Source organism: Candoia aspera, chromosome 7 (genome assembly GCF_035149785.1).
Source record: "Candoia aspera isolate rCanAsp1 chromosome 7, rCanAsp1.hap2, whole genome shotgun sequence".
Classification (NCBI taxonomy): Eukaryota; Metazoa; Chordata; class Lepidosauria; order Squamata; family Boidae; genus Candoia; species Candoia aspera.
In genome coordinates, this window is record NC_086159.1 from 962600 (window position 1) to 981686 (window position 19087).

General features: G+C 52.6%; 1 protein-coding gene across 1 annotated transcript in view; it reads left to right on the top strand.

The window, feature by feature from the left end:
- Positions 1–18258, top strand: part of MAPK8IP2 (mitogen-activated protein kinase 8 interacting protein 2) — a 34985-nt gene extending 16727 nt beyond the window's left edge. The window contains exons 4-12 of the mRNA XM_063308646.1: positions 7375–7498; positions 8486–10723; positions 11070–11145; positions 11521–11693; positions 13283–13392; positions 15477–15596; positions 16434–16504; positions 17059–17157; positions 18093–18258. Coding sequence (XP_063164716.1) covers positions 7375–7498; positions 8486–10723; positions 11070–11145; positions 11521–11693; positions 13283–13392; positions 15477–15596; positions 16434–16504; positions 17059–17157; positions 18093–18165 — 3084 coding nt within the window. The 3' untranslated portion in view covers positions 18166–18258. The remainder of the gene's footprint in view (positions 1–7374; positions 7499–8485; positions 10724–11069; positions 11146–11520; positions 11694–13282; positions 13393–15476; positions 15597–16433; positions 16505–17058; positions 17158–18092) is intronic.
- The last annotated feature ends 829 nt before the right edge of the window (positions 18259–19087 follow it).

The following is a 19087-nucleotide window of genomic DNA, read 5'->3' on the forward strand; positions in this document are numbered from 1 at the left end:
CAGGAGTTCCAGAGCGCCGTTAGAAGAGACAAGAAGCCACATTACAGCAATGTCTGTGAAGACACGGGGGATGGAAACAGGCACGGAGAACCAAGGAAAATGAAAGAATGTCTGAACTCAGAAGGTTCCAGGCTCAAATTATTATGCTGAAAGACACTAGATAGTAACTGATCAAACAAAGATGGAAGGATTCCACTGAAATACTGTACAGTGGAGATGCCAGTGTCCAAGATACTTTAGAAGACGTCCCCTCCTTATAAGAACCTCTAGTCACGGAAGTTAGATCATCACTCTGGTCATTACCAGGTCAAATGGCTACAGGAACTGATGCAAGACTCACTGAAGTAGGACAAGCAACCGAAGAAGAATCAGTCAGGGTTCTAACCAGGCTATGCCCACAAATATGGAGAACGACATTCTATAGAAGCAAAATTCAGGATAAAGGAGCAGGATAGGAAGAGTATTGACGCTTTTGAGTTTCGATGTTGGAGAAGACTCCGGAGGATATCGGGGACAGCCAAGAAAACAGACCAGTGGATCACAGAACCAATCGACCCAGAGTTCTCCCTCGAGGCACAAATGGTCAATATTTCCTCCTTCCTATTCAGTACTTATTTTGAGTTAGAAGCAAACTGCTGCTTAGTCAGTTTTGTGACTTCAGTTACTGGGTTATTTTAATAATAATAATAATAAAAATGCTAAATAAGGGAAGTAAGAAATATAAATGAGCAACTTCCCCATTGTGCAAAAGTTGGGCATAAAAATGTACTAATCAAAGGAGTGATCTACAGAAATATGGCAATATTGCTAACAACAAAGCTGCAAGAGATGACAAAATATCATCTGAACAATTTAAAACCATACACAATGATGCACCTAAAGTGCTAGCTGTGGTTTGTAAGCAGGCATGGAAAACCCAGCTGGGACCGAGGGACTGGAAAAGATCCATTTATGTTCCTGGAGAATAATGGATGCTTAGCCTGAACAGCTGATCCCTTTTCACTCCTTTTAAGGTAATGCTCAAGATTTGGCAGTCCAGACTTCAGCAGTATATGAGACAAGAACTTGCCAGATCTATAACCTGGAGGCAGAGACACCCAGGATCTCATGATAACCTCTGATGGATTATGGAAATGGAAGGAGAGATCGAGAAAGGTTTTTTTGGTTTATTGATTATACAGAGATCACAACAAATGTTGGCCAGCCCTTAAAAACAGGGCGTACTGGGCTACCTCATCTGCCTGTTAAAGAATTTGTACAATGACCTGTAAGCAACTGGCAAATAGAATTTGAAGCAATCCATTTAAAATTGGGAACAGAGTGTCATAACATCTCCTTATTTATTTAACATATACAAAATATATATTGAGACATTCTGGATTAGCAGAAATAGAAACTGGAATTAAAATTGCTGGGAAAAACATCAACAATCCAGATACACTGATGATGCCTGATGACACATTGATGGCTGAAAGGGAAGAAGACCCAAGGAATCTCTTGCTGAAGGTGGAAGAAGAGAGTGCCAACGCTGGACTACTGTTTAATTAAAAAACAAAACAAAACTAAGAGTGTGTTAACAGACCATGACAACTCAATGCAAATAGGCAGAGAAGTTAAAGTAGTAAAAATTTAATCTTCATAGTTCAGAAACCAGGTAACCATGAACTAGAGAGATGTCTGTTACTTGGAAGAAAGATTATGACAGATCTGGACAAAATATTACAGTGTGGAGACATCAAGTTGAAAAGCTGAATGAAGGAAAATGGAAACCTTTGAACTGTGCTGGAGGAAATGATTGAGAACCCTTTGAACCACAAGAAGAACATGTTATTCAGTCCTAACTGATGTCTAACCCAGATTGCTCCCTGGAAATGCTGGCAATGGAGCTGAAGTTTAAATATTTTGGACAGACAATGTGAAGTCTCCTTGGAAAAGGCCCTCATGCTTGGAAAAACCAGTAAAAAAAGGGCCGAGAGGCCACAAGGCAGCTGGATGTGCTCCCTGATGGCCCAAGGAAGAGCTTAGGAGACCCCAGAGAAGCAGCTTCCGACAGGCAGGGTCCCCTTGAGTCCACAAAGAGTCAAAAGCAGCTGAAAGGCCCAACAACCGCAACCAATGGTGGCGTCTGCCTCTGGGGGAGTGTTCATGCCCACCCCCACCTGTAAGCCCTAAAAGTCTAGAAGTCTAAAAAGCAGGCTGAAAAAGTTCACCAGGACATCTTCCTCTGGCAGTACAAGATCACCAAATGAAGGTCAGGATGTTGTGCTCTGCAGCCCTCACCCCAAACAGGAATGTAAACGTTTCAGCAGCAGAGCCTACGGACAGTCCAAAACACAGAATAAAATGCAGAAGAGAGGCAATACGGTGGGATCTAACTGATGCTAAATGGATGCTATGATCATATCCCACATCATATGAAAGGGCTTTTGGTCCTGAAAAGGAGAGGCAGCAACTTGAGTGAGAATAATGATGGGAGACCGTCCTTCACAAGCGATACAAGTTCCACACTGGGAATGATTGATCTGTATTCAAAACGTCTGTGCTATCATGCCATCAACATTCTTGCTCTGGACTTTGCCCTGGAGTTATCCTTAAGTCACTTTCTAAGGTAACATTCTCTGCTGGGGTGTCTGTGGGCGGTGGGGTCAAAAAAGTCTGCCATCTTGACTTTTTTGCCCCCCCTCCCCACAGATGCCTGTGATAGTCTGATTTTACTAACGCAAAAGTCTCTTGCTCATCAGAACAGGCAAAAACGGTATCAAAAGGCAGGCTAGTCTAGCAGAACATGAATCAAATCAAACCCATTACTACTTCGAGGCTTGTAAAAATAGTTGGAAAATCCCAGCCTTTCTGAACCACAGAAGGGCACCCAAGAGGGAAGACGAGTTGTCTGTCTCAGAGACTAAAACGGCTTCTCTCCACATTCCTCTTTACACCTTTTGCCATCTGATAATTCATTTCTCCTGTTTGACAGGCTGTCATGGACAGATAATTTATGATGGTCAATTTTCTTTCCCAAATTATGAAATATTAATGTAGATAAAAACATTCTCAATGTTTGAGCTTTCTGTGCGTTTTACCTATCATTCTTCTGACAACTTTTTCTCAGGTTGGGGGGTTTGCTCCTTAGGAAATACAGGAGGAATCAATGCCTCTGACACCCCAGTTTTAATGTTCAGTGTTCTGGTTTTCTGTCATGGTGCCTCTGTTGTCCCGGGTTTACCATTCCTGCACATCTTTTGAACTATTTGGGCAAACACCATTTCCCTTATTAAATTTATCGATTTAACGTGAAATTTTCTATCTGTCTTCTTATGCATATGCATTCTCAGGGTGACCCATGGCATTTATGATCCGTATGAGCTTTAAAAACAAAGCCATAAACATATAAATATTTAATAAAAATGATAGAACAGATGCCACCTGAAATGTAGCCGGCTTGTCTGTGGAGAGAATGTCTCCCTAAAAGAAAAAAACCCTTTACCTCTTTGTTTTTCAACCTTGGCAATTTTAAGATGGGTGGACTTCATCCCACAGAATTCCCCAGCCAGCATCACTTTACTTGTTGGGACTCCCAAGCCAGGGGTTTCTGGAGCCCAGGTGGGGCCTCTGCCTGTTCCCCAGAGTGGGCCAAGATGGGAGGAGGCAGCCCCCAAGGAATCCTGGGCCTTAGCCTTTGGGGTTTTAAAGATCACCGCTGACCCCTTGAATTGTCCCTGGAAACTCAACCGTGCAGCTGAGGGGATGTTTTCCTGCATCCACCAACCACTTAGAACTTCAGAGGCTGCTCCAAGATGGAAGCTTGTCCATGATGGCCAAACTGACAGAGCTGTGTGTCTGCTCTAGGCCTGGGTGGAAAACTGACAAGGAGCTCCCCATCTGGGGGGACTGTGAAATAGAAGTCTAATAAATACAATTCATTCTGTAACAGGAGAAGGCATAATCTCCTTTGCTAAAAGAAGGGACAGGACCAGCCAAGCAGCAGGACCTGTGGGACCCTCATTATAAGACAGGAGACTGAGGCACATTTGTTCTTTCAAGGAATCTGGTGTAGAAATTCCTCTTCCTTTGGGAATAATATGCAGCAGATCAAGTTGGAGACAACCTGTCCGCAAAGGCCAGCTGCAGATGAACAATAGCTGTAAAAGGCTAGGTCAACACCTCATGTTGGGAGCAAAACGTTGGACTAAGATGGGCCTTGGCCCAATCCAGTAGGCCTGCTCTTACGTTCTTCTGGGTGTGGAGTCCTCCTTTTGCAGTCTCTCTGATCCAGTACCCGTCAGATCATTCCCCTTCACCCAAGAGCCAGGGATACTGAAAGTTATAGTGGGCACTGGGTTGAAAGTGTACATGGTCTAACAATACAATTTCCTTATGGTTTTCATCTCTCTAGGACATTACCTGGAAGTAAATCCTGTTCAACAATCTTATTTAGTAGCTTCCTCTTCCATTGTCTGCCCTTCCTAATGTTTCCTGTTTAATAAGGGATAACATTATTAAATTCCCCTTTGATTGATTATGTGCCATCAAGTTGGTGTTGAATCTCAATAAGCATATAGATCTTCTGCAAGATGAACAGCCCTTCAGGTCTTCCAGTTGTGCACTCATCACCACTGTAACAGTCCATCCCCCTTGCTGCTGGTCACCTTCTTCTCTTTCCTTCCACCTTTCCCAGCATTAGAGCCAACTCCAGAGAGCTGCGTCTTTGCATAAAGTGTCTAAAGTAGGATAATTTGAGCCTGGCCATCTGTGCCTTGAGGGAGAACTCTGGGTTGACTTGTCCAATGACCCGTCGGTTTGTTTTCTCGGCTGTCCGTGGTGTTCTCAGGAGTCTTCTCCAACCCCAAAGTTCAAAAGAGTCAATGCTCTTCCTATCCTCCTTCAGAGTCCAACCTTCACTTCCATAAAGCGTCACAGGGAATACCGAGGCGTGCACGATTCTGATCTTTGCAGGCGTGGACACATCACGGCATCTGGATCGCTTTTCCAAGGCCTTCCTGGCTGCTCTACCCAGTGCTAGCCTGCAGCTTATTTCTTGACTGCTGGTTCCTTTACTGCTGATGGCCGATCCTAAAAGGCAGGAGCTCTCCACCACTTCAATACCTTCATTGCCAATTCTAAGGCTGGTGGTTCTACCGGTTGTCATTCATTTGATCTTCTTTATATTTAATTTTAGGCCCATTTTTTTTTCACCATGCTCTTTGATTTTTATTACTAAGGCTTCCAGATCCTTTGCATTTTCGCCTATAAGGGTAGCGTCATCAGCATAGCGCAGACTATTGATGTTTCTTCCTTCAGTTTTAAAACCATGCTCTTCTTCTTCAAATACAGCCTCTTCCAATATATATTCTGCATATAGGTTGAATAAATAAGGGGAGATTATGCAGCCTTGTTGCCCTCCTTTTCCAACCTGGAGTCTGTCGTGCCAAGTTCTCTCTGTACTGGGGCTTCCTGACCTCGATATCAGTTTCTCATGAGGACAAGGAGATGTTCTGGGATTCCCATTTTTCTGAGCACTTTCCACAGCTTGACGTGATCAACACAATCAAAGGCTTTTCTATAATCAATGAAGCACATGCTGACTTCTTTTTGGTATTCCTTGGCTTTCTCAATTATTCAGCATCCATCAACAATAATATCTCGTGTTCCTCGGCTTTTTCTAAAGCCAGCTTGAACATCTGGCACCTCCCTTTCCATGGAAGTGTCTAATCTGTGTTGGATGATCCTATGCATTATTTTGCTAGCATGTGAAATTAAGGATATTTAAGTCTGCACTTTCTGTTAAATCTCCTTTTTTTGGTATCGGAATGTAGATTGACCTCTTCCACTGTGTCGTTCTCCAGATTTTCTGGCATAGCTTGGTTAGGACCTTGACTGATTCTTGTTGCTTCCTGTACTTCTGTAGATAACCCCTTTGATTAGTACATTTTTAATGCCCACTCTTTGTGCAGTGGGGAAGTTACTCATTTATTTTCCTTACTTTCCTTATTTATAGAGACCTAGCATTTAGAAGAGGAAAAATAATTATTAAAAGAACCCAGTAATTAAAGCCACAAAACTGACTAAGCAGCAGCTTCTAGTCCCAGATCACTGCTGAATAGGAAGGAGGAAACTTTTGATTAAAGGAATTTGAGGTTTGCAACCTTCACAGTTATAGTGGACAGGCTGCCATGTAACTGTAGCTAAATCAAGTCTGTACCATCATGAGAAGGAAATGCAGAAGGCATGCATGGAAACCCAGTGGCTTGGGAAAGACAGTACGGGCTATTTTTTAAAAACAAAATTAAAAAGGAAGAATAAAGTTGGTGTAAAAGCAGCATTCCTCTGCTAAGGCAGTTGCCATACCATCCTGTCTTAGGTTAGCAAATGTAATGTTGGATTCTGGACATTGTTGGAGACAATTGTAGATGAACTAAGAAACAAAAACAGGAATGTATACTGATTGGGGATAGAGCAAGCCACAAATGTCTGTTTAGAAAATTCAGTTACAATCAACAGTACTTGAGGGGCACAAATTCAGTCAACCAATCCTTATTTCGGTCAATAACCACCATACCACAGAGGCAGTCAAAGAAACAGCAGATAGAAAGAATGGAGCACATCGGGGAACATCCTCTCAGGTGACATCTCTAGATAGGAACACCCTATATAATATTCTAGTGGAATAATACTAATCCTAAAGCTAAAATCATAATATCATTTCAAACTGAAACTATGACCCTATCTAAAAGATACAAATCAAAGTCAGAGAAAGAACTATATTATAGTACGTTGTATTCTATTATAGACTTAAATTCTAAGCATAAAGCTGCTGCAGGTGGTCAAGGAGCAGCGTACGTCCCCTTGCCAGCCTGGCTGCAGCAAGGGAGTCCACTGTTATCCACCCGTCTATGCCTTTGCTTCAGGCTGGGGGCGTCAGCTGGGGCAGGATCTTTGACAAGTGCCTTTGTTAGTGCCACCTCCTCACCTTGGCAACAGATTTCCAAGTTCTCAGGGGCTGCCTGAGTAGAATCCATGCAAAGCCTGGACTCACCTCTCTCCAGCAGCCCTTCCCTAGAAGGCCTGGCATGGTCTTGCTCTGATTCCTTGCTTTGGGCAGTCGCTGCCCACTTTTCGCTCCCTCCAGCCTCTTCTGGGATTCCTCAGCAGGCCCTGGGATGCAAAGGCGCCGACGCCCACTGGTGGTTCTGCTGTTGCATTTGCAAAATCAGCTTCCATGGCGTCCCAGTTCTGGCACTGGCCTGGTTCCAATCCAAGGCCTCAAAGACAGCCAAGCCCGTGTGCCAAGCTGGCAATGGCAGGATGTAAACTGGGGACTTTCCTCATGGATGCTGCCCTGCTGACTTGCTGTGTTCTCTTTTTCCCCACAACTAGGACTCCCTGAACAACAACAGTGGCTGCAACGTGGCTCCCCCCCTGCAGCGGGCCACTTGGCAAGAGGCTCTGCTGCACTCCTCCTCCTCCTGCTCCTCCTCCTCTTCCTCAGCCTCCCATGCAGGTGAGGTCTCCCATTTCTTCCAGGAAACCACATTCCCAAAGATCAAGGCCAGCTTTCAGTTTTGCTCATGTGCGCCCTGTTCTGACCAATTTTGTAGACCTTCAAATGTTGCGGGGACTTTTTCCAAAGAACCCTGGTGCACACTGCTCTTGCTGCAGAACCCCGGTCTCAGGACCACCCCTTCCTAGGGAGAGGAATGACCTTCAAACCATTGTTTGAAAAACAGTTTTAACATTAAAGAAAGGTTTCAGCCTTTTTCCCTTGGAAAATCAAAGCAACTCACAATGCATAAACCCTCTCCGTATGTCTGGGTTTAATTGATCTAATTCTGCTGCTGGCATGTTCTCGCCATGCCTCTGCTGGGAGAGCCCCAGATGCAGTGGGGTGTGGCCTGGAAAATGCAAAGAGGGTGGGGGTTGAAGCTAAGCAACCAACCTCTACTGCCCCCCCTGCAAACGGGGCGGGAGATGCTCCTGCCTGGAGAAGGGTGGGCAGTCGTATGGGTCATCTGGGACCCAACAGACTGTTGGCTTGATTCAGTGCCTAGCCCAGCATCCTTGGTAATTGCTAAGTGCTCCTGGGGAGGGCAGGGGAAGAGTGAAGGTCCATTTTCCCATTCAGAATGGGTGGAGATGGCAATTCAGCAGCTGGGAGATGGGTGGGGTGAGGATCAATGTGGGGCCAAGCGCTTCCCTGCCCTTCCTTCCTCCTTCCATCCATCTGGGGAGGAGGCACTGAACTGCCTGAAGGGGATTTCAGGCATTTATCTACCAGATGTTACTGATTAAAGACAAGGACTGGTGATTCCCACGATATCCTGCTCATAAATAGCTTGCTTTATTTGGGGACCAAAAAGAAAAAAAAATCCCCTTGACTTCCATAGGCACAAGGTGCTGCCTTTGATTCAGTTTCCAGACTCCTATTAAGGGCTTAAAATGGTGGCTCCAGGTTCTTAAGGTCTAAACGAGTGGTTTGTTTTCTTCTCAGAGCGATCGTCTCCCCTGCACCCCTGTCTCCAGGATGCACCCTGCAGGGACACCCAGAGCAGCAAAGGGCCGAGTCTGCCCCAGGCCCCTTGCAAGCCCCCACTTTTTGATGCAGAAGGCAACAGCCAGGGGCTGCAGAGAGGCCTCCCTGGGCTGCCTGCCGGAGAGGATTATAACATGAACGTTGTCTCCTGTGGCTCTGGCCCACGACCTCCTTCCCCATTGCCCGGCGTAGTGCCCGTGAAGCAGCCTGTTGACGCTCGGAGCAGCTCAGTGTCCCAGCCCCACAGTACCAGCCCTCACAGGTCACCTGCCGCGGAGAGCTACTGTGCCCGATTTCAGAGAGATGCGGCGATGTGCCAGGAGAGAGCAGAGGGAGCTGGCCTGGCTGGGGACCCAGCAGGGCACAGATCCCCAGGCTCCCCCCTGGGTGGGGTCTGTGCCCCACTCTCTCAGGACAAGCCTGCCAAGCGCTCCGGGGATGGTGTACCCAGGGAGCGGTGTTCCTCAGGGTCCCATGCGTGCCCAGCACAAGCAGCAGCAGCCCCACTGAGCTCCGAAGGAGAGGGCCCCCAAGGGCACCATTTGCGAGGGCTGCCGTCTGCCTCATCTGATACCACGTCTCCCTCGTCAGACCCTGGCATAGAGGCAGATCTCACCAGCCGGACCTCCAAGGCCTTTCCCCCGTGCATCCAGCACAGCGAGGACCTCAGCTCCCCTGGCTCTGACTCTGATGTGGAAGGGGAAATTGAGGCAGCGTTTGCTTGCGGTGGGAGCCGCCTGGCTAGCAATATGATCTCCAGCATCTCAGAGACGGAGCTGGACCTGAGCAGCGAGAGCAGCAGCGGCCGGTCCTCCCACCTCACGAATTCCATTGAGGAAGCCAGCTCCCCAGGGTCCGAGGCCGACCTGGAGGCCGACCTGGATGTCCCTGGTGTGATGGGCCTGAAGGATGCCCTCCTGCTGGATGCAAAGAAGGAAGAGGAGGGCACACAGCTGCTGCCTGCGGTGGAGAGCCTGGCCCCACTCAAGATAGAAGAGTTCTATGAAGACCCCTCGGCTCCCATCGACCAGACAGACATGCCACCTTCAGATCACCTGGAGCTCGAGATCAATCCTGACCACAGTCTGGAAAGCCTGCGGCGCTCCTTCTACTTGCCGGTGGGACGTAAGCTGATGCCCGAAGGGGAGGATGAGGAAGATGAGGGGAACAGCGAGTATGACTCTGAGTCAGACTCCGAGTCGGAGCCAGATCTGAGTGAGGATTCGGATTCCCCTTGGCTCCTCAGCAACCTGGTGAACAAAATGATCTCTGAGGGCTCCTATCCCATCAAATGTGCAGACGAATGCTTCCCGGCAACTCATTCCCTCTCCGATACAATTTCCCCGGCCTCCGACCTGGAGCCGGAGATGCCCAGTGAGGCCCTGAATGACGCCCAGCCGTGCTCGCGGCAAAGTATTGAGCTGGTGGACATGGAGACGCTTCGCTGCTCACTGCAGGGGGCTGAGGAGGAGAAGCCCCTGGAGGCCCAGCCCGCGGTCGAGAAGGCGCCTCAGGCAGGGGACACGGGGCCCTTCCTCTTCATGAGCAACTCCACCAAGGACGTTATCACGCCCATCTTCCCGGGGCGGCCCTACTCCGGCTGCTGCATCAATGCTGCTGCCCCCAAAGCCCCCCCACCCAGGGAACCTCCCAGCAAGGCTGACCCAGCTACGGAGGAGGACTGTGCGATCGATGGCGACCTGGACTCGGGCATCTTGGAGGACAACGACATGATCGATGATATACGGTTAGAGCTCAAGGAGGGCCTGGATGTCTCCACTGCCAAGACCAACCGCTGCTTCAGCTTGTCCTACTCTCCTGAGGAGGACAACGTGCCCAGCTTGGGCAGTCTGAAAGGTTGCCCCTACCCAGACGAGCTGGCGCTTCCCCCACCCACAGTGACGCTGGATGACTCCCTAGCCTACGACTCGGTCAAGTACACCCTGGTTGTGGATGAGAACACCCAGCTGGAGTTAGTGAGCCTCAAGCGCTGTACATCGGTGCTGAGCGATGACAGCGAGCTGCTCCGTGCCTGTGACGCCACCGACCCGGAGGATGCCGCGAGTGACTTTGGGGAAGGGCTGGTGGCTCCAGATGGGCACAGCTCTTCCTCGGAGGACTCCTCTCCAGAGGCCGACCTCCATTTCTCCAAGAAGTTCCTCAATGTCTTTGTCAACAGCACCTCCCGTTCCTCCAGTAAGTGCTGGGAAGTGGGGTGGGGAGGGAAGCTAAACTTCGGGGAACCTGGAGCTGGTCACTCTTGCATTCCATCCAGTGTAGGTTTTGGTTCTTTGGGTGTGGTTTCTTTGCCCCCAAAGACTCCAACCTTTGCTGCCTCTCCCACATTCCTTTGCTAGCTGGGCCAGCGCTTCCAGCTGTTCCTGTGTGATGGGCCTTTGTCCTCCTGGAGGTTGATGGCCCTCTGGCTTTCTACCCCGCCTCTGCCTTTCCTGGCTGGTGATTTCCCACCCCTGCCTAGCCGGCCCCTTGCTTCCTCTAACACAGCTCCTTCAGCCCATGGCGATCCTTTCTCTGCCCCCAGGCACAGAATCCTTTGGTCTGTTCTCTTGCATGGTGAACGGGGAGGAGCGTGAGCAGACTCATCGAGCTGTCTTCAGGTGAGCCGTGGGACTGGGTACACGCCGGGTATTCCTTCTGGAGCAGCGCAGGTCGGGCAGTTTGGGGGCTGCAACACGAGGGGAGGCAGAGCCCCCAGTGCAGAACTGAAGTGTAGCCCTGCGCAGGGTGCCTTTCCTCCATATTTGGGAACTTCAGCTGCCCACGTGGTTGGCCTCTTCCCATTTATATCTCCTTGAAGAGGTCTTTGTTCTCTGTGCAACGCGGGGTGGGGGCGATAGTGTTCCTTGCCGCCATCCAGGGACAGAGAAGAGCCGGGGTGAGGCTGGCCCCACAGGCGGACGCAGGCCTGGCCATATGGCTACAGCTGTGGTGCTCTCCTGGAATCCCCCCCCTTGGGCTGCTCTCCCTCCCAGGTTCATCCCTCGCCATGAAGATGAGCTGGAGCTTGACGTGGACGACCCGATCCTGGTAGAGCTGGAGGAGGATGACTACTGGTACCGGGGCTACAACATGCGCACAGGGGAGCGTGGCATCTTCCCCGCCTTCTATGCCCATGAGGTGGTGAGCCAGGCCAGGGAAGTGGCAGGTACGCTGCAGGCGACGGGGGAGAATCTTCCCCTCTTCCTCTGAAACTGCTCGGAGTGCACCTTGCAGAGCCACAACGACACGCGGAGCAGCTGAGGGCCCGTGGGCACCATCTCTGCTTTGTGGCCGCTTGGGCCTTGCTGGCTGGCGGAGAGGAGGAAGCCGCCCTGTGGGGATGTGGTGGAGCTGCTCCTTCTGGATGTTTAGGCTTGGAAGGCTAGAGGCTTAGGTGGCAGGACAAGAGAGCCCTTGTAGGGAGCCCTCCCTGCTCATGTTGAACTTTCCCGGGGCACAAAAGGGTGAAGCGCTGGGAACGACCCCCTGCCTTGGCTACTTAGCCCATGGGCCAGCCGTGTTCTCCCGATGTGGTCCCTTCTGCTGCTCGTGGGGCCAAGGCCAGCATCAGCACCTGTGGCACCTCCCTGAGCCACCAACAGCCAAAGTCAGGAAGGGGAGGAATGAAAGAAAACAGATGTTGGAAGTCCCAGCTCTAAGCGCCTTCCGCCACTCCACAGCCCTCCGATATCCTCCCTCCCCACTCTGCTTCTGGTGGAGCTGCCATAGAAGCCCTTGTGGCAGCAAGAAGTCCACTGGAGTTGGGCGCCTTATAAATTCAAATAAATAAATACATTCTCCGAAGACGTGGTCTCAGGCTCATGGAAGTGATCGAGGCAGGAGATGCTGGCTGGAACAAAGCCTGGATCACGAGTGGCTTAGCGGGGTTTTCAACTAGCCTGGTTGGCACCCGTGTTCCCCTCCCCCTCCCCTCCTCCCCCTCCCCTCCCCCTCCCCTCCCCCTCCCCCCTCCCCCTCCTCCTCCCCTCCCCCTCCCCCTCCCCCTCCCCTCCTCCTCCTCCTCCCCTCCCCCTCCCCCTCCTCCCCCTCCCCCTCCTCCCAGAAAGCTCTGATTTCTGCCAGGCCATACTAGGGGGTTGAGTGGATCTTGCTCAGCTCAGCCTGCCAATTTTGATGACATACGGAAATACACAGCAGGACAAATTGGTCTTGGCAGCAGCAGCAGCAGCTGCACGGCACCGTCTTGATCCTGCAATATGCCTCAGCTCCTGATGGGCCCTGAGGTCAGCATGTCACACGTGTCCCTTCCTTGCCAGTCTTCTGGCCACGATGAAGATTAAATTGGAGCTGCCCCCTCCTTGCACAGCCTGCAGGCTGGCAGTCTTAGAACACAGCTGCTTTCGTCAACCTATATGTAACAAGAGTGCGACCTCTTGTGAATAGCCCTGTCCATAGTTTTTGTACTTTCAGTACATTGTGACATGAGCTGGAAACACAGGTCTCTGCCACAGGGAGCTTGCAATCTGAAAACGTAGTGTCACAAAGCAGGATGAAAACCTGGGGAGTGTGGGGATCGACCCATCCTTTCAGTTGATGGTCCAGAGGTTCCTCGGCAGGTATGGGGGGGGGGGACTGGCACAAAGTGGGCTCCCATACCCCCCCCCCCCCAGAGAAGCCCTGGCTTCTTCCAGATTCATCCTTCTTTTTGACGCGGTCCTCCTGTGGGTGTCTGAAGGCAGGGGAGGAGTCGCTGCAGGCGGCCAGGCCAGACGTGACTCTGGGCATTCCTTGCAGGCCTGAAGCGGAACCCCTGCTGGGTCGAGCACTTCAGCGTGCAGTTCCTGGGCTCGGTGGAGGTGCCGTACCATCAAGGCAACGGCATCTTGTGCGCAGCCATGCAGAAGGTGAGTCCCTGGGGACGTGGGGTATATGTGCAAGGGCTACATCACAGCAGCTGGGCTTGCACAGCCCTAAGTGGGAGTCAGTGCAGCACAACACCCCATTCCCAGGACGTGCAGCAGCCATCTTGCATCTCAGCGTGACGGCTTGGTTGACGCCACACACTCAGCCCAGGCTTACGTTTTTGCAGGAGACTGGACTGCAAACTGCCTGCCCCATTTCTGGGACGTGTTTTGCAACTGTCTCACCATCTTCTATTCTGCCTTTACTTCAAGGAGCTCACAGAGGCTCCTTTCATCCTCACATCACTGTGAGATGCACAAGTGTATTTTTTATTTTATTCATTTATCAAATTTCATCACCGCCCATCTCCCCCCAAAAGAGGGACTCTTTTGTAGAAAGGGCGATTCAGGCCAGCCAGAGACAGTCAGGTAGGCCCAGGTCCTTCTGGCCCCGGTCCAGCATGACGACTCCATCAGGCTTCTCTCCAGGGAGATGGGGTGGGGGACTCTGCCCCACAAGGGTCTCGTTCTCTGGTCCCCCGGCACCTCTGCTTTCTGTTCTGCCCCAAGGAATATGGTAGTCCTGACTTCTTTAAAATTAATTTTTATTGAAGAGTTTTTTTACAAAATAAAAGCAATCCAAATTTAAAGAAAAAGAAAAATCAAGGTTAAAAAAGCAGTAAATGAGGAAGATATTTTTAAAAAAGAGAGAAGAGAGAGAGAAAAGAAAAAAAGATATAAAGGAACGGCTTCCAATCTTCTGTACCACAATTGTAAATGCATTTATATTTTATCCTCTCTCTCCGAGGTTACGCTGTGGCCCCCTTCTTTCCATATTCTGCTCTTTCTAATCATCAAACCCATAAATCACAAGTTCATTTTTTTCCACTTTCAGCAAAAAGTTCATAAAGGGTTTGCAGTCACTGACAAGCATAGTTGTTGTGTTCCCCTAATCCAGTGAGTCAGTTCTGCCATCTCGGCAAATTCCGTCACCTTCACCAGCGATTCCTCTGCTGTGGGTATTTCAGAGTCTTTCCATCTCTGGGCATAGAACAATCTCGCTGCGGTCGCCACGCACAGAAACGGTCCTCCGTAGGCCTTTTCCTGACTCTCTGGAAAGATGCAGGAGCCCAAAGGGCATGGGCAGGAACCAAGACCGTCCTCTCCTGGGAGCTGGGAGCAGACCACAGCAGACTCCGGCTGCCTGCTGCTCCTGCCGCAGATGCCCTCGCCTGCTGCCAGCCCCGCAGCCCCACCTGCCTTCCGCCGAGCGGCTCCGAGGGCCAGGATCTCCCCTGCCTCTTGGGCTGGGCTCAGCGCTCTCTGAACGGCTCTCTCCCTGGATGCCCCAAGCAGGCAGGCAGGCAGGCAGGCGGCACAGCTGCCTCAGAGCTGTGCTCACATTGGTCCAGCCTGCCCCATGGGCTTATGTCTACCTTTGACCCCTGGCAAAGTCTCTCTCTCTCTCTCTCTCTCTCCACCCCTCCATCTCTGATTAGGGCAGTGTTTCGCAACCATAACAAGTTCCAGGTGGGTGGACTTCAAATCCCAGAATTCCCCGGCCAGCAACGCCATTGCTGGGAATTCTAGGAAATGAATTCCGCATCTCAGGTTGGGAAACACTGGAATAGCAGTTGCAGCCCAGCCACCTCTCTAAGGAGCAAGGGTTTTCCTGCTTGTGGGGATGGGCAGGGGCTTTCCTGGAGGGGGTGCTTGGGTGGGGCAGCTCCTCTTTTCACAGGAGTGCATGGCTCTTGGCTCTGCAGAACCTTCCAGATGGTGGTGGGGATGATGGTCACAGGATGATGGATTGGCTGGGTTCACCCCACACGCTCAGCCCTGAATCCAGGAAAACAAGCGTAATGTGCTATGCTGGAAGGAGTCCTTGTGCGGTGCTTAACCCAGGGATGGCCCCTGCTCAGGGATGTCTGGGTCCCCACCTTTGGCCCAAACCCCATGTTAGCCCAGCCTAGTGAACCTTTGTGTGAAATGGCCACCTGGAGGGATTTGTTGGGAAGGCTCTTCCATGCCTGGTTCTGCCTGCCAGGGCAGGGCGTGGTGGGACTCTCTTCTGCTTCCCTCTGCAGATTGCTACCACGCGGAAGTTGACGGTCCACCTGAGGCCCCCGGCCACTTGTGACCTGGAAATCAGCCTGCAGGGCATCAAGCTCATTCTGACCGTCAATGAGTACAGTCAGGACGAAGAGGTGAGGGTCTGGCCTGGTTTCTCGGTGCTGGACTGACAGGCTTAGTAAGGGGAGGAGGAGAGGGCTGCCCTTGGAAAGAGAGTGGGAGACTCCCCCTAGGCAACTCCCAATTAGGATCTGGTCTCGTGCAGCTGCAGACTTGAGTCCACCTTGACATCCATGTGTGGAAACTCTGTGCTCACCAGCTCAAAGTGAAGAGCTGGTCACTGCAGGCCGAGTGTGGTTAGTATTAACTTTGGTTGGGGAAATGGGTCTAATGTGTTGGGCAAACTCAGTCTGTTCAATTAAACCCAGAAGTTAGTTAACTCATTAACCAGGCAAAGTGTGTTGCCAGTGGGACTCGGGCAGGGAGGTTGGTGCAGCCATTGTGCTCCCACTGGTGGGAGTCAGTATGAGGCTGAGGGCGATGCCAGTCACCTTGCAACTGGCGAGCCCTAGACCAGTTCCTCGGAGAGGACGGAAAACGTTTGTTAGGGAATGGCCAGCCAGCAGCCCTTTGCCCTTCCTCACTGATGGCCTGGGTTCCTCTCCCGCTCTGCTGCCTCTTCGCCCCTGGCGCTGCAGCTGGCAGGGGCAGGGCCTGTGCCCAGAATCTTAGGGCCCATTTTAAGCATGCAGGTGCACGGCAGTGGCTGGCTGCTTTGCTGGGACAGCCGATGGTGGAGCACCCAACTTCCATGCCACGCTGCAAGGATTGCAGGGGGGTGAGGCCCAGGGGGACAAGAGGGCCAGGTCAGAGTGGGCAGGCAGTGACTCTGGAGGCAGCTGCAGGAACCATCCTAGCTCAGGCCTCAGGGCTGGGGCAGAGGACGTGACCGCCATTTTTCCTCCTTCTAGTTTGAGCGCTGCAGCCATTTCTTCCAGATGAAGAACGTTTCTTTCTGTGGCTGCCACCCACGCAACAGCTGGTGAGTGGCTCCCTGCTCCTTCTTCCATGAGTGCCCGGTTCAGTTGGCAGGTTCTCCCCCCACCGAGAGAAGTGCACTGGGGGGGCAGCTCTCCTCTCCCCCCTGCCCAGTCCACCACCCAGCAAATGGGGCGCAGAAGTGGTCCTGCAGATCTGCCTGCGCTGTTGCAGCTGCTGGTGCCGGTGGGTGCCGAGGCAGTGAAGGCTCCACAGGGGCAGGGGCATGGCAGCAGCAGCGGCAGAAGCCAAGCAGAGCCGGTACTGCCGGTGCCAGGGTGGGTTTGCCCGAAAGACTGAAGACTCCGGTGCCGTACAGGCATCAGCCTCCGACACTCTGCAGGAGGAGGAGGCAGGATTAGTGCCAGTGGAGAGCCATGCTTCTGGGGCAGAAGGAGTTCACCCCCACGGCCTTCCTTCCCCGGCCCCTCCCGGCTCGGACAGGTGTGCCCTTTTGGATCCCCCCTTTTGCAGCCGCGGACTGAGTGTGGGCTTTGGACTTGCTCCGGAGGCTCCTCTGCCTGCTTCCGGCTCACCGTTGCCCCTCTCCCCTTGCAGCTATTTTGGGTTTATCACCAAGCACCCCATGCTGAGTCGCTTTGCCTGCCACGTCTTTGTTTCACAGGAGTCCATGCGGCCGGTGGCCGAATGCGTTGGGTAAGTAGATGGGGAGGTGCTGCTGTGGTGAAGCCAGTGGAGCCCAAGCAGGCAGAGGGTGGCAGGGGCGGCAGCTGGCACCCCCAGCTTGGCAGGGCAGAACAACTGCTTCTGGCTGGAGGGAGCCCCAGCCAGAGCTGGCAGGACATCGGGTGCTAAGTTGCTGCCTGATCCTAATGCAGAAAGATGGCAGAACTGGTGGGGGCCAAGCGCCAGATGCCCAGTGGCCTCCAGTCTGGTCCTGCCATGAAGGGAAAGGAGGCGGCTGGGTGGCAATTCTGCCCCCTCCCCTCCTTCACTGGGGTGGCAGTGAGGGCAGGCCAGGTGAAAGCTTGTGAGGAGCTGGCTGTGTGCCTGCAGAAAGGTGAGGTGGGATCCCGGGTATCCTGGCATTCAGCGAGACCCGGCCCATCTGATTTGTTCGGTGTTTATTCCTGTTCCTGTGCACCTTGAGTCCTCCAAGCCAGGCCTCGTCCAAAGAGGTGAACTCACCCCAACGTGGGTCTAGATCAGCAGCGGCAGCAGGTCGGAGGGGCACAGGGACAGTCGCAGTGCAGTCTTCCCACACAGGCTCCGCTCTCCTTGGGACACTGCTGCTCTGGGTCTGGGCTGCAGTTGCGGAAGCTGTGCACCGCCACAGGGGCATGCCTGGCAAGGGTGAAAGCAAGTGCACGGGAGGAGACTTTCCGTGGGAACTGTTGACATCTTGGCTGCCAAGCTGCGTGTTTCTCTTCTGGGCAGGATGGGGGTTTGCTCCCCTTGAAGGAAAGCCAGAGAGGTGGGGAGGGATTGGAGGGCCTCACGTGTGCATACCTGCTGGCAGTTCCCTTCTACCTGGGGGCTCCCAGCTGAGTGGGGCAGGGTGGGCGTAGGTGGCAGTTCTCTGGGCTGGTCCCCCTCCCCAGTGCTGACTCAGCTCTTCCTTCCCTTTGTAGCCGCGCCTTTCAGGAATATTACCAAGAGCACCTTGAATTCGCTTGCCCCACAGAAGATATTTACCTGGAGTAGGATGTGAGACAGAGGGAAGGCCCCCGTTTTCCATGCCCCTCCAGAGAGTCGGGCCCAGGAGCCTGAGCTTTGCCAGGCTGCCGAGCCCAGGACGCCCCTGCATCCGGGGCTTTGGGGCCAGGGCCGGTCCATTGGGCAGCCTGCCCTCCTTCCCTCCCTCCCTTCTCCTTTCCCCAATTACCCCCCCCCCAAACATCCTGATGACGTGGCCAGAGCAGTAGCCAGAGGCAACCTTCTCAGGTGGAGGGGGGACTTCGACAGGGAGGAAACTGGAGGGGGGGGGGCGGCAGGAGGAGGCCTGGGGAGCAGCAGTACCCTGAGGAGGAATAGCTTTCCTGTGGGTGGGGGGCTTCCCCAAAACTGTGGCCTTTGTATGAGGTCCCTCGTTTGGGCTGGAAGGAAGGCTGGAGCATGGCAAGCGTCCATTGGCCTCTTCCTCAAAGAAGGCTTGTCTGGGGAAAGTGGGCAGTACCTGCTAGCTCCCCACTGCCCTAACATCATTCCTTCTTGTGGGGGAAGGCAAGGACACCGTGCCGTCCCCCCCACTCTGTTCCCTGCCTCCATGGTCTGCCTGGTCTTACTGCTCCGGCTCCACCCCCACACATTGGTTCTTCAGGCAGAGGGGCTGTATGTCTGCACACGCCGTCCCCCATGACGTGACACAGGACTGCCCCCCCCATCCTTTCCTGTTAGTTCTCACCCTGCCAGGGGCACAGCTGGGTCAGGGGGAGTCCGAGACAGCAACCCGCATGCTGCACGGCAGCCAGGGGCCCAAAGGGCATTTCTGCAGGCAGCTCCTTGGAGGGAGGGGGAAATGGGGTTCCACCTGTCCTGGGGCCTCCTCCACCCCCTCTGCTCCTGCCATGGCCAGAAGGCCGCCCCCTGGTGGGAGGGGAGGGGCAGGTTGATGTGGCCCAGACGA